This window comes from Eleutherodactylus coqui, chromosome 2 (genome assembly GCF_035609145.1).
Source record: "Eleutherodactylus coqui strain aEleCoq1 chromosome 2, aEleCoq1.hap1, whole genome shotgun sequence".
NCBI lineage: Eukaryota > Metazoa > Chordata > Amphibia > Anura > Eleutherodactylidae > Eleutherodactylus > Eleutherodactylus coqui.
In genome coordinates this window covers 223,490,300-223,505,947 of record NC_089838.1, presented here as the reverse complement: position 1 = coordinate 223,505,947, position 15,648 = coordinate 223,490,300, and the positions used below count along the sequence as shown (strand labels likewise).

Below are 15,648 nucleotides of genomic sequence, written 5' to 3'. Positions count from 1 at the left end.
TATAGCCTGGAAGATTTCCGGGCTATGTATCACTATGGGAGCTGCAGAGCACAATGCCACAAGCTGTGACAGTGTGCTCTGCCTGCACAGACCCACAGAACAAAGCAAGGGCTTTGAACAACAGAAGCAGAAGATATTGCCGATCTGCCGGCAATCTCCTGCTTCTAAGGGCTCATGTCCACGGGGAAAATGTGATTTAAAATCCGCAGCGGATCTCCCGCGCGCGGATCCGCACCCCATAGGGATGCATTGACCACCCGCGGGTAGATAAATACCCGCGGATCGTCAATAAAAGGCATTTAAAAAAAAATGGAGCATGAAAAAATCTGGACCATGCTCCATTTTCGTGCGGGTCTCCCGCGGGGACGGCTCCCGCGGGCTTCTATTGAAGCCTATGGAAGCCGTCCGGATCCGCGGGAGACCTAAAATAGGAATTTAAAGCATTTACTCACCGCAGCGGACCGCGAAGCTCTTCTCTTCCTCACGGCCGCATCTCCCTTGCTTCGGCTCGGCGGATGTGCCCGGCGCATGCGCGCGGCACGTCGAAGACGTGCCGGCGATGTGCCGCCGGCGTAAGGAATTCATCCGCCGGCTGAAAATGAAGATCCGGCCGTGAGGAAGAGCAGAGCTTCGCCGACCGCTACGGATAGGTAAATGCTTTTAAATTCTTATTTTCAGCGCTCACGTCCGCGGGGCAGGAGGGACCAGCTGCAGATTCTACATGTAGAATCTGCAGCGGATCTGATTTTCCCCGTGGACATGAGGCCTAAGTCTCCTGCTTTGTTTATAGGTTGCCAAAGAGACCATCGGCTTGTCAGAAGCAAGCCGAGGGTCTCTGTGGCAGGGAGAGCTGGTGCTTGGCTGTCAGAGGGCAGCCAGGCACCAGCTCTTACAGCAGAGATCAGAGAAAACCTCTGATCTCTGCTGTGTTAACCCTTTACAGGCTGCAGTCTGTGACTGCAGCATGTAAAGGGCTGTCACCATCGGACCCCCGGAAAGGGATCAGGGGGTCTTGATGGGTCCCTGTGGAAGTCCCCTAAAGGGACAAAAATAAAAAAAAGTTAAAAAAATAAAAATAAAAACACTTGTCTCCCTTTACTTTGTAAAAAATGTAAAATAAAATCACATGTGGTATCCGTGCGTCGTAATGACCCAGAGAAGGAAGTTGGTACATTATTTAACCCCTTAATGACATGGCCCCTTTTTTTCTTTTTTCCCCATTCCCCCCCCCCCCCCCGTTTAAAAAATCATAACTCCTTTATTTATCCACCGATGTCGCTGTATGAGGGCTTGTTTTTTGCGGGACGATTTGTATTTTTCAATGGTGCTATTTAAAGTACCATATAATGTACTGAAAAACTTTAACAAAATTCTAAGTGGAGTAAAATGAAAATATTTCAGTGCGTCTTGTTTCTACGACGCACAAACTGCAACAAAAATGACCTGATAACTTTATTCTATGGGTCGGTTCGATTGCTGTGATACCAAAGTTGTATATTATTTTTTTATTTTTTTTTTTGCTGTAGTACTTGTATTTTTTTTAAAGACATTTAATTTTTTAAAATTATTTTCTGCTGCATCTTCTGCACGCAATAACTTTTTTTTTTTTTTTTCCGTCGACGTAGTTAAGTGAGGGCTCATTTTTTGCAGGATGTCCTGTAGTTTACGTTAGCACCAATCCGGCATACATACGACTCTTTGTTCGCTTTTTATTGCGTTTTTTTCTGGGAAACAGGGTGACTTAAAAAGTGCATTTGTGGCGTTCTTTCTTTTTTTTTTTTTTTTTCGGACTACGTTTACTGTGCGGGGTAAATAATGCACTACTTTGATAGATCGGACATTTACGGACGCGGCGATACCAAATATGTATTTTTCTTTTAGGATTTAGATTTTTTTATTATAGATGTGGCAAAAGAAGGGTGATTTAAACTTTAACTTTTTTTTTTTTTTTTAAAGTGTGAAAGTCATAAAAAAGAAAAATAACTATTATAATTTGGTATTGGCATAATCGTACCGGCCTGTAGAATTACTTTAAGGTAATCTTGCAACTAGAAAAAATGGAATAAAAAGCGATCAGAATTTAACATGTTCCAAAAAATTAGATAAATGAAGACTAGAGTTCATCCTGCAAAAAACAAGACTTTCTAGAGCGCAATGGGAAAATAAAATGAAGACGGCTCTTGGAATTTGGCGACACAAAAGCAAACCTTAAAAGAAAAAAAAAAAAGCTTAAAATGTACAAAAATAGCGAAACATAAAAACTGTATAAACTTCGTGTCGCCGGAATTATGTGACTCAGAGAATAATATCACATTATTTATTCTGCATGTTGAACGCCGTAAAAATGAAATCCAAAAAACAAAGGGCAGGATTTCTTTTTTTTTTTTCCCCCAATCTCCCTACAAATTTTTTCACAAAAGTTATGCAATACATTATATATACCCAAAAATGATGCCATCAAAAAGTACAACTTGTCCGGCAAAAATCAAACCATCATATGGCCTGGTCAATGGAAAAATGAAAAAGTTATGGCTCTTGGAATGCGACTGGAAAATGAGTTGAAATTCACTGATTGGACCATTTAAAAAACTTGCCCTGGTGGGTACGACAGGGTGGTAGGAAACCCGCCACTCAAGGGTTAAGAGTCTAATGCGCTCTACTCCGTTTCAGATACCTTGTAATGGGTTCCTTAGATACTTTAAACCACGCATTGTCAAAAAATAAAAATAAAAAATCCTATCTCTAGAAGGAGCTGTCCTAATCAAATTTAACTTTGTGTGATTGTAATGTTGATATAAGTGTTTACAATATCGGAGCAAAAGGATAGTTTTTTTGCGGAAAGCTGACCCCTTGAAGGAAGGCTCTAGTACCCAGTTGGGCCGCCCCTAGCATGCATGCAAGATGCAAGATGTGAGACGGACGAACATGGAGGCTCTAGTACCCAGTTGGGCCGCCCCTAGCATGCATGCAAGATGTGAGACGGACGAACATGGAGGCTCTAGTACCCAGTTGGGCCGCCCGTAGCATGGATACAAGATGTGATAAGGGTGGGTATGGAGGCTCTAGTACCCTGTTGTACCACCTCTATCTTGGATACAAGATGTGATAAGGGTGGGCATGGAGGCTCTAGTACCCTGTTGTATTGCCTCTAGCTTGGATACAAGATGTGAGACGGCGGGCATTGAAGCTCTAGTACCCTGTTGTACCACCTCTAGCTTGTATACAAGATGTGATACGGGTGGGCATGGAGGCATACAGGTTCCATAAAACAGCATGCAGCATATCGCTTCACATTTGCTGTAACAGAGCCTCTAGATCGTGCAAATACATTGGCTGTTGGCATCCCAGATAGTCCCATACATGTTCTATTGGTGATAAATCTGGTGACCGGGCAGCCACAGGTGTGAGTGTTGTGGGGACATTCATGCGACATCCTTGTGTGTGCGGCCGAGCATTATCTTGCTGGAAGATGCCACCTGGAAGCCGCCATGAGAGGAACACATGTGGCTGCAGGATGTCCTAAACAGATCGCTGAGCTGTCATTGTCCCTCATACCACTACTAGGGGTGACCGGCTGTCATATACAATGGCCCCATGGATCATCATACCAGCAGTGGGGGCAGTGTGCCACTCCACTGCAAAGGCAGGATTAGGGCGCTCACCCTTAGATCTTCAGACACAAATACATGAACACGGCTGTCATCAGTGATCAAACAAACCTGGATTCGTCACTGAAGACAACCCGGTTCCACTCCATAGCAGTCCAGTTTCGTTGTTCATTACATCACTGTAAACTTGGGAACGGTGGATGTCAAAGGTAGGACATGTAATGGGGCCCGTGAGACCAAATGTCCTTCAGCCAAGCGCCTGGAAATGGATCCGGCAGACACAGGGACCTGTAATGATGATGGTGCCACGTGTTTCTGGATGGCGGACAATGAAACAGTTGGAGCTGCTCTTGCATCTTGAGGGCATCCTGAGCCTGATCGCCTTGTGTGCCCACATGCATTCACTGGTCCTAACACCTAATAATCTGGTCAGAACTGCCTAGGTGGAGGGCAATTCCTCAATACGACCATGTCTAGCTTATCTCGTTCCGGTAATGCGGGATTTTTTTATGACAGTGTATGAAGTGTGTCTGTCTGATATTCCCTAGAAGATCTCTTAAACCATCCTAAAGAAATCCTTACCAGTGTGTACAGTGGTGCTTGAAATATCTTATATATTTTATGTATTTCTGCTTATATTTCACCTAAATCGATCAACTTTTAGTCCTTGAGTGAACATTTGATGTAAACAGAACAAAATCAAACAAATGAGTGAAATATATTAGACTTGGTCACTTTATTGAGAAAAATTATCTATCAGTCTGAGGAGGCCTTCACACTGGCGATAAAATCGGGCTTTGAGCGACGCGAAAGTGAGTGAATACACAGTTATGATACCAATGATTTTCAATGGTTTCCTTCACATTTGCGATCTTTTCACTCGTGATGTTGCGAGAAAAAAATCGTGGTATGTCCTAACTTTCTCTTTTTTTTTAATTTTTTTATAAATATCTCGTGTTTCCCTATGGAGCCTCCTCTTTATTGTATCATAAACTTGCAATTTTTAATGTTTTTTTTAATTTTTGTTGTCGTGCAATGCGCTTTTAACACTAGAAAGTCCTATTGACTGTTAAAATGCAGCAAAATAGCCTGGAGAAAAATGCAAGTGTGCAGCAGCTGTAAGGGTGTATTCACACAGGCGCGTTTCATGCACGCGTTCTGTCCAAAAAGCAATATGGACGGAACTTGTGTGTTAATAACACATTGATTTCAATGTGTGTGTGTGTTCACACTAGAAAAAACTCTGCATATCCTACTTCTGGGTCACTCCTTGCAAGGAATCGCCTATTTCTTATGGGAGCTTAAAAAATAAATAATAAAATTGCGCTTTCATGCCATGTAAGTGCGTGTGCATTTTTTTGTTTAGTTTTTTTCTCCATTGAAACTATTGGAAGCATTTGCATTTTTTTTTTCATGCGGATCACAAAAATGCGTGCATGCAATGTATTGAAGCAAAAAATCCATTGGGTTCGCACGCAGAATCGGACGTTTAACAGTGCTATATTGGTCTGAGTAGATCCTAAAGAACAGGTATCTAAGTCTGATCTTCACGATACGCTTAGGCTGTATTTACATGGGCGATTTCTGATCTGTAATCTACCTTTTTGTTTTTTGTTTTTGTTTTTTTAGTTTTTAATTTTTTTTACACTCCTTTTGATTTGGACGATTTCCATCAGATCAGGTAAAAACTTGCAAAAATACGATATGCTGTTTTTTTGTTTTTTTTTCCCCCCTTCACACGCATAGATAAATGTGTTGTACACGTAGTTCTTAGAAGAATCATTGTTGGCTTGTCTGCTACTGGTTCAGTCCCTTGCTCGACTGAGCCAATGATGCATCTGCCTGTCTAAACAGGCTGCACGAGTGCGAAGGAGCCAGCGGTGACGTCGCTTGCCCATTCAAAATAGAATCTGCTTGTCTAAAGGGACCCTAACTTTAACAGTAAAAGGAGTATGTTTTGTCTTATTTCCTTGGGTGTGGATATGCGGTTGTCTGGAAGGTGATGCCTTCTGGTGCTTTTATTTATACCTACCTCTTTAACCTCACAGGTAGCATTGACGAGGACGTTGTAGTCATTGAAGCTTCATCCACACCCCAGGTCCCTGGCAACAATGAAGAAATCAACGTTACCTCAACTGACAGTGAAGTAGAAATCGTGACAATTGCCGAAACATACAGGTTAGAGTTTTAATGACCTAATTACTATAAACTATAGGTGGTTGTATCGTGTTACATTTGCTGTGACAAGAACAGGCTGGCGGGCCGGGGGCTATCTGAAGTCAGCAGATGCTTTGCCAATATATTAAAAAAAAAAATCATTGGGAACGTTAATGCCAACATTTTTTTTCTTCTCCTTTCTCCACTTCCATATCGTTGTTTTATAATATATAAAGCACGATAAAATGACAATTTACATTATCACACTTCATGTACATGGACGACATAAAACTCTACGCTTCCACGCAACCACAACTAAATCGCCTTATAAATATTGCACATTTTCCAATGACATACACATGGAGTTTAGCCTAGGCAAATATAAAACACGAGACCTAGAGAAAGCAATTCTAAAGAAGGAAGAGTTTACGCTTCCAAGTGGAGACCTTATTGAAGATGGTGAGATCTACAAGTATTTAGGATTCCATCAGGCTAAACTCAGAGCAAGCACAAATAAAGCAACAATTATCTAAAGCGTACAACAACAGACTAAACTCCATTCTAAGAACACACCTAAATGCCAAACACACAATCCAAGCTATAAATATATGAGCCATCCTAGTACTCACGGATTCCTTCACTGGACACACAAAACTAGAACAACTCCAAAGAAAAACACTAACAAAGTATAAACGGCACCATCCAAAGTCTGCAATAGAGAGGCTTATTCTCTCTCGTAAGGCTAGGTTCACACAGGACAGAAGTTTCGCGGCTTGGCTGCTACGAAAAACCACAAGAATTCCATGGGAGAGCCACAGCTTCAAAACCCATGGGATTTCGCCGTGGACTTTGGAGCGGTTGAGCCACCGACATTCTGCTGCGGCTTTCTCTCCGCATAGAGAGGAGTGAGGCCGCAGCGGGGAAAAAAAAAAAGAATTGACGTGCCGCGGAATTGAATTCCACGCTGCATGTCAGTTTCCGACCAGCTTTGCTGCAACGGTTTGGCTGCCCCGTGGGGATGAGATTTTTGCAAAACCTCGTCCACATGGCTGGCTAACCCCGGGATTAGGAGCCGCAGGCGGAATTGCCACACAGAAAGTCCGTCTTGCGTGAACTCAGCCTGAAGGAGGACAAGGCTATGCTTGTAGTGCAAGTTTATTATGTGGACAAATACAGACCCTGCGAGAGTAACCTCTTTGGAGAACAGAGGGGTTTATGATTGCCATACAGGATCAAGTCCTAAATAATTACATAAAATGCACTTATGACACATGCAGAAACCATACGACACATCTACTCTCGGCACAGACATGATGAAATGGCAAATGTAATCCACCAAGAGCTCGTAGACAAGCGCCAACTATTAGACACTCCTATCCATACTACACCATACACTCCACACAGTCCTAGAAAACAGTCATACATTATACTACCACACATAATAAAAAGAATAATAAAAAAAAAAGCTAGCATTACATAACCAGGCATTCAGAGGTAGATTATGGCTTCATAGACTTCTATGGGTGCCTTTTTATGGCTTTTATAACTCCAGGTTTCTACCGAGCCATTGTAAGGCCATGCGTCTTGGAGGACTAGTCGGCTCTTCTGATGTGTCTTCTTTTAGTTAATACTCTCATTCCCCATAAAATAACAATCCTGGGGCAGCTTTTCTTCCTGACTCTACATTGTGCGGCTCCTCTGCTAGTCTTCCTGGATATATATGATTAAATTGACAACTGGGTGTTAGCATCACAGTGCTTTGTGCCTACTCAGCCTTGACGTTGTCAGAACGGGTTGATCAGGTTTGAGCAAATGGGTTCTCCTTATTTTGTATAAGAGTAGATTTTCAGTAATTAAAAAAAAAGCAAAAAAAAACTTGTTTTGCTGTAAATGGGAGTTAAGTTTACAAGTAGAATAGATGAGTAAAGAGAAAACGTATCCTTCTCTTTTGGGTCTTGCCTTTGACATGGTTTCCCTTTTTGGTTTTGTTCAATGTTTAATTTTTTGTTAAAATGATCTAGAAAAGAAAATGGAGCTGCGGGCTCAATCACACATGAAGTCTTGTTGATTTATTCCTAAAGGCAATCTTGACATTTCCTAGTGTGTGAAAATATATCTCCAGAGTGTAAGATTACTTGGCGCAAGTACTACTTTTTGTTGGCAATCTCATAATGACAAAAAACAGCCAAACTGACCACAAAGTTTAACCCCCTTAAGAACGAAGTGCAGTAAATATACGGCGATTGGTCCTGAGCGTTGATCCCGGGTTATAGCAGAAGTATAGTATGGGATTAAAGCTTCTCCTCTTGCAATCAAGCAGGACCAGGTCTGGTCCTCAGCTGTCAGACACAGCTGAAAGCCCAGAGGAGGAGGAAGAGGTTTTTAATTGCCTCTCCCTTCTCCTTTACAAGCTACTATGTGACTCGGCAATCACGTGACCGCTGGGTGCCTCTGGCACAACATAGGTGTAGGGTCCTAGTAGACCCTGATCAGCTCTGTTTGTCTATTTTCACTACATGGGGATGTTTACTATGAATTAAAAACCAACTTTTTACCCCCGATAAAACTCAAAAATTGGTGGGGGTGGGGGCAGTGAAAGATATAAAAAAATAGGCATGTGTGTCACGGAAAAGCGGCAAAAATAATTTTAGTAGCAGATGAAGAAAAATGGGGTAGTAAAACGACCACATGGGTAAAATCTCTAAGTGTCTGGTCCTTTCGGGTTAATAATAAAAATCTTTTATTGGTATAGCGCCAACTTATTCCGCAGCATTTTAATAATAAATGAACTGGACCTAGTCCCTAAGGGGGTTAATAGATTGATTAGTTTGCTGCTCGTTCTGCCCCTAACATACTAAGGCCTCATGTCCACGGGCAGAATCCCGCAGCAGATTCCACCCGTGCCCGCAGCCATGGATATTTTCTCACTGTCCGGATGTGATGCAGGTCTTCTGTCCTGGCCAGATCTTGTTCTGCACTGCAGGCTGTGCGGGCCGGCCGGCGTGCATTTTTAAATTTGTTTTAAAATCTCCTGCTTTCCCGCGGATCCGTAGCACGTCCATAGTGTCAGCTGCGTATTGATTTCAACGGAAATCGTCTGTGCCCAATGATTGTCTATGGGCATATTGAGCTGCAGATCATCCGCGCTGGTGACCCGCGGGGATTCTGCAATTCAATTTTGCCCGTGGACATGAGGCCTAAGTATGTGTATAATGAGCGCTACCTCTTTGTTGCTACAGTGTTGCCGTCTGATATTGGTTACAGAATAGTTGGGGTTGTGTTTTTACAAAGGGTTAGATGTGTGCTGCATTTTGTGAGATTAAATATTGATATTTTGCAAGGAGTGGGTTACGCGCCAAATTAATTTTAGCGGTCGGTGCTTTCTGTCTGATAATTTCAACTAGATTTGAAGTTTGACCAGAACAATTCGAATTGGGTCTGCTAGTGAAGTGAGGAATCTAAGTCCAGACGGCAGGCTCTGTCGGCAGCCTCCCGTGGGCATGCTTCTATAGGGAATGATGACCACATTCACATGAGCACTGCGGTGCATGGGTGCCTTTGTGTGCCCATATGACAACTGAGTGTTCAGAGCTGGCCGCAGGTCTGCTGACTCACATTCACAGCATCGTAGACCCTTGTGGTACAGTGAATTCGGTTCAGTAGACCCAGACTCTCATACGATACCGCAGCAGAAATGCACCTGTAAAATGGTCATGTGAAAGTGGCGTAAGGGTATATGTACATGAGGTGTAACCAAGATGGGCGTTCTGCAACGGGAAACCTGCAGCAATTGCACAGTGAATGTGCAGGGGCCACGTGTGCGCCTCAATGGTATGTATTTAGCAGCAAAAATGCAGTGGATTAGGAGTCCTTTTATTGCTGCTGTTGAAATCAGCGGTATACGCAGACCCGCTGCGGCTTTAGAATTCGCAGGGTTTTCGAAAAATGCTGCGGATTCATTGCAGAAAACTTTAAGATTTTTATTTTTCCTATAAATGGCGATTAAACTAATCCTTTTAAAAAGGATCTGTCGGCCATCATGACATCCCTACAGTCTGACCGTGTCCAATCAGTGCAGACTGTGGAGGGACGCATCCTGCGCCTGGGGTTCCGCTTTCCTGCTCCGTTCAATTTCCGCTCAGCTGTGAGGGGAAAAACCCGCACGCAGCGCTTTTTCTTCCGGTATTTTGAGCCAGACCTGCAGTGGAACCTCCGACCGGCTTCACATCTGCGTTGGATCCTGCGGTCGAACTCCCAGTTTTCGATTTATACATTTTACAGTGGGAATAACAGAGGACCCGTCAGGAGAGCCGACCGCTGCTCTCCAAGGGGGCCTTCACACGGGCGTCGGTCGTGTGAGATTTGTGTGTTGCGAGACACACAAATCTCGCACAAATCTGAAATCCATTATTTTGAAGGGGTTCATTCACGTTAGCCATGTTTTCCTGCAGGGTGATGCAATGCAGGAACAAATCGCAGCATGTCCTGTTTTTATTTGTATTTTCTTTTTGCGATCTTGCGCTTTGTTTGCAATGAGGCCGGTGGCAGCGCCGGTCGCATTGAGAACAATGGAAGAACTCTGCGATTCTCTGCCGTGGCTGTGATCGCTGAGGTAAGAATTCCCTTCATCCCCGACGTGATGAGTCTGTTTTCAGATAAAAACGCCTCACATCACCCTCACAGTCCATGGAAAACTCCTGGATATCGAGCTGTGATTCATGGCCGCCCTCGCCACTATAAAGGAGCACTGAATATTATTAATAAAACACAATCTGTTTGTGTCTGATACAAATTCACAGTTCTGGTCCAATTTGAGTAAACTTTTTGCATGAGCGTACTTCAGCAGCAGGCGACAAAAAAAATCGAAAACTCAATGAATTCCCCTGTAATTTTTGTTGCCAATTGAAGCTCAGCTTTCATTTCTTACACTGCTGAGGTAAAATGAAAGCTGCGCTGTGATTGGTTGCCAGAGCTCGGCTTTCATTTCTTGCACAGCTGAGGTAAAATGTGTTGTGACTCGTTGCTAGCGTTCAACTTTCATTTCTTGCGTAGCTGAGGCCATACGAAAGCTGCACTGTGATTAGTTACTATTTCTTAGCGCAGCTTTCATTTTACCTCAGCTGGAAATTTATGAAAGCTGTCCAAAAGAAAATCTGTTTCCCATAGCAACCAATCACGGCGCAGCTTTCATTTTACCTCAGCGGTATGTGATTGGTTGCTATGGGCAGCTCGCATTTTTGTGACCACTTTGTATATTGCAGGTGCGCTGTTCATAACATCGCCGCACAGCGCAGGTATATCACCTAGTACAAAGTATTGGCTAACCGGAGGTCGGCCTGTTATGTAAAGCTTTACTAGTTTTGCTTCTTTACTGAAGTAGACCTTAAAATGTGAAGTGCTAGCCGATTTCTCAAGAGGCGCGATTAAAGATTCCATCTGTTTTCAGTGTGAAATGGACGAGGCCCAGATAATTTGGAACTTGCTCTGGTATAAACAGGCGGTTGGAGGATTTTCCACAGGCTCCTGAAATGTGCTTGCTGTGCAGTTTCCTCCTCACACAAAGCAAATTAAATGAAAGCATTTAACCCGTGTGCTGACGAGCGCTGTGATCGGGAGCTGTTTACCCCGCTGGATGCTGCGCTCCGCAGAAACAACCACATACGCATTTGTTTTATCAACCTGATCACGTTGCTCGCGGCTCATGCGGTGATATGGACACGTCATTTCCAGATGTCTCCTTTATTACACATCTATCACACTGGATGGGTTTATAGAACAAAGGCCCGGATCGCATACGTTTTTGTATGACTACCGCATTTATCTAAAAGCGGTTTCCTAATATTTTTAGGTGTTCGCACATTGCTGCGGTACGATTCCTGACCGTACATGGGTTACGGCATGTTCTTAGCAATATGCCATCACTGCTGTGCTTGGGAAAACCTCTTCAAGGAACATAGTTGTCCAACACTAGTAATAATCACATGAGAAAGTAACTGACCTCTTAAAGGGCCACTCAGAAAAATGTGTTTGTCAATCAGCCTGCTACACTGTGAACATCTCCTATGTATATTGCAGTTCTTTCCATGCAGTGCCGCCTCATGTCTGATACTTACCAGGCACCATCTTTTCAATGTTCTGTGCTTTCAGTCACATGATGCATCAGCACAACATCACTTGAGCACTAGAGGCTGTACCATTTCTGCCTGCTAGGAGCACAGTGTGATCACTACTCTGTATAAACACCTAAGTACAGGCCATAAGTATGCAGTCAAGAGGATGAGCTGTGTGATCTTCTCTTATAACTGTGTGAAAAGAGCTATGTAATCATCACTAACTTTGATGGGAGTTTGTGTTTCCACATGAAGAGCTTGTGTGGTAGGCTCCATCACACAGGAATTATGCTAAGTGAAAAACTGACTAATTTGAGAGCACATAAAGCCAAGTAAATCTCAGGTGGTCAGAATAAGATTCCATGACCCACCTGAAAAGAAAGAGATGCCTTTTCCCACTTCAGGAATACCACCACATTGCCTGTCTGGTGTTGCAGCTCAACCTCATCATGTCCAGGAAAATGTCGTATTCCCTTTTTACCAAATTTTGAACATCATCATCCTGTGTAAGTCTGCTGACTAAGGCTGTGGTCACACGGGGTGGAAATCTTGCGGCATGAGCCCAGCAGGACCGCATGGAAATTCTGCAAGATTTCCGCGGCAGAAAGGCAGCTTCAAAGCGCCGTCGCCACCTGTATTCCACTGTGGCCATCTCTCCCCATAGAGAGGAGAGAGTCGGCAGCGGAAATGGCGATAAAATTGACATGCTGTGGCTTTGAATTCGGCGCGGAAGGTCAATTTCAGCACGACTTGGCCGCAACCGACTGCCTGCATCGTGTGGACGAGATTCTTGCAAATCTCATCCACTTTGCTGCTTACGCTCGGGTTTGCTGGTGGAAATTCCGCGGCAATTCCACCCCGTGTGAACGCGGCCTCAAGACTGCTGAGATTTTGGCACCTATTAGCAGCTGGCCTATGGTACGTTTGAATCACCCCTATGGATACTATCTACAGACTCTTGGGCTCCAGATGTTTAACGATATGCATTTTGCTTTTCGCTTAGATCTCGTTCCTCACTTGGACACTCTCGATCTCATTGGGGCCAAAGTTCAAGTTCTCAGTCTGGAAGGTCCCAGGAACACCGGAGTCGCAGTAGAGTTTCCACAGTTATTCAGCCTCTAAGACAAAATACAACTGAAGTTGTGGACCTGACTGTAGATGAAGATGGTACGTTTAACAGGCTTGTGTGTCCGAATCGCTTGTTCTCTCTTTATACAGTGACTGCTGACCGATCTGCAGGGTATCGGTAGGAAAACGGAATTGTTGTGGTGTATAAAGAGAACAATTCTGTCAAACTGATGTTTTTTGTCTATTTGTGAACCTGCGCTGTAAAAGTAAATTTCCCCAGCATTGTGAGTGTATGAAATTTACCGACCGCTTTCAGAACTTTGCAAGTTCCAGTACTTTATAGTTCTTTTTCTTATCATATGTCTGCATGCCATGGATGTCAAGTACATTTACTAATGCAGAGTAGGAACAATAGCAGTTGCCTGTAAATTGTCCTAAAATACAGAATAAGTTATAAGACAAATATCACAATAAGGCCACTCGCACACCTGTGTTTTGTCCAGCATTTAACGCTGCGTTTTTAGCGCAGCACTAAACGCTGTCAAACGCTACATTGATTTTAATGGACCTTCTCAGTCATGCACTGAAACGCAGCGTTTTTCAGACGCTATCTGTTCTATTTTCTTGCGTTTCTGCGTTTTAAATGCAATGCTTTGCCCTTTGAAATGAATGGGGTGCGGTTTGAGCGCTGCTGAAAACGCGGTAGAATGTTAGTGTTTTTTTTGTTTTTTTTTAGTTCTGGTATTATCAGCTTGCTTGGCTGCGTTTTTAGCACAGTTATAAATCAGTCAAATGCTGTAAAAAACCGCTGTAAATGCTGCATTAAATGAAGCGTTATTACAAACACGTGTGGGAGTGGCATAAAAGTCCTCTGGAGTTTCCCCCCCCCCCCCCCCCCCCCGCCTCTTCTTCTTAAATGATCTAATACAATGTGAAGAAATTTAGTACTATAAGAGGAACAAAATCTTATAGATTGATTGATTGCCTTTTTAAAGGCTAACAAAAATAAATGTTGGAGCGAACTTTCCAGACTACTTGATTCTCTTCGTCGGCATGAAATAAAGTATCTGAAGAAATGCAAAAGGACAAGTGTATTTGTCACAACATGCATGAAGAGTGTGGGAATACAAGTTTTAGAACCATCTGTGCTGATCTGAATACAGGACTGGATCTGTCCCAAGGATTTGTATTGGGTTACAAACATGTAAAAATAAATCTAGTCCACAGATAGTGGAGTCTGCAGGCCTCTTAACATCTCTTTAGAGGCAAACTTTCACACGCTTACCTGTGGACTAATTTAAGGGGTTTTCCCAAAACTTTAACTTCACTGCACAACCACTTTGTCCTTCCTGGTTGATGCTGACCAGGACGTGTGACTGCTGCAGCCAATCACTGGCCATAGAAGCTCACTGAGCCCAGTGATTGGCTGCAGCAGTCATATGCCTTAGTCAGCAGCAACCAGGAAAGGCAGAGTGGCTGTGAAGCAATTCTAAGTTACGGGGAAATGCTTTTTTAAGGATTATCTGATGAAATCTATGTAGTTTTGAAAGCGTGCTGTTAAAGGGATTGTCCAATGTCATTTGTTTTTTAATAGTTTAAAACAAGTTCCCCATGCTGGAAAATAACAAACAAGTTAATGCTCACCTTTCCTGGCAGCCCGCATGGCCCTCACCAACAACTCCAGCTCTTCCTTGTGATGTATTGTTTACAGGCTGCAAGCTCAATGACTGCCATGTTATACCTACATGTCCCCTGCAGCAGTCTGCTGCCCCCTCAACTCATCGCCACAGCTGCCACATTTTAGAATCAGGTGTTCGCTGACGGCCAATTTTAAACTGCACCCTGAATTTATCAGTAGATTGGGCATTTACAAAATTATAGTTCTTCTAGCATGGGCAGTAGTTTGGGCATGCTTATGACCAAAAGAGTTTGTTTCCCAGAGTTATGTCAAAATTTAAATTGTTCCAGCTCTCAAATGGTTAGTATCTGTATATAACGATATATATTTTTATCCCAGATCCTACAGTTGTGCCAACTACCTCTGGCAGAACAGAGTCTCAGCCTGTAAGCACTGTTTCCAGTGATTCGTCTACCTCAGAGCCGGCCTCTGATGCTGTTTCAGGACCCTCAGTGGGTCAGACATCAACAATTCCTGATGCTTCTGCCGTCCCACCAAGTAACAGTACAACAGGCGTGACGGCAGGTAAGTCTAGTTTATTGATCTGCTGTAATGGCCCTGTGCTGCAGTGTGGCAGTAGTCAAGCCATCCCATGGTCCATTGTCACATATGGTATATATTTAATTGTTAAAAGTTTGACACTAAGAAAACAAATACTACAACAACACAAAAACCAGATTAAAAGTTTGCACTTCAGGCTGGGCTCACACTGGACGGAATCGCCGCGAAATATCTGCACGGCTATTCACCCACCGATTGGTGCAGGTAAAATCTGCCGCAGATTACGGTAGCGGCATGTGGATCTGATTTTAACAAATCTCATCCACATTCATGTCAATTTCTGTTGGGAACTTTCATGTGGCATTTGCCCTTTTCAGTGTAGCACGGGTCAGCCAGATTTGTACATGATGCTCAGTGTTTGTGTGTTCTTTATGACAACAGATATAACCATGCTTATGACATTTTCCCATAGCCGTAATGTCTCTGTGGGAAAATTATTCATCATAGTCACAATTGGGGAAAAATG

At 43.3% G+C, this 15,648-nt stretch overlaps 1 protein-coding gene across 4 annotated transcripts in view; it reads left to right on the top strand.

Annotated features, from left to right (window-relative positions):
* Positions 1–15,648, top strand: part of RNF111 (ring finger protein 111) — a 57,329-nt gene that overhangs the window by 20,398 nt on the left and 21,283 nt on the right. For all 4 annotated transcript variants that reach the window (XM_066592530.1, XM_066592529.1, XM_066592528.1 and 1 more), the window contains exons 3-5: positions 5,657–5,786; positions 12,879–13,042; positions 14,961–15,146. In XM_066592530.1, the coding sequence (XP_066448627.1) occupies positions 5,657–5,786; positions 12,879–13,042; positions 14,961–15,146 (480 nt within the window). The remainder of the gene's footprint in view (positions 1–5,656; positions 5,787–12,878; positions 13,043–14,960; positions 15,147–15,648) is intronic.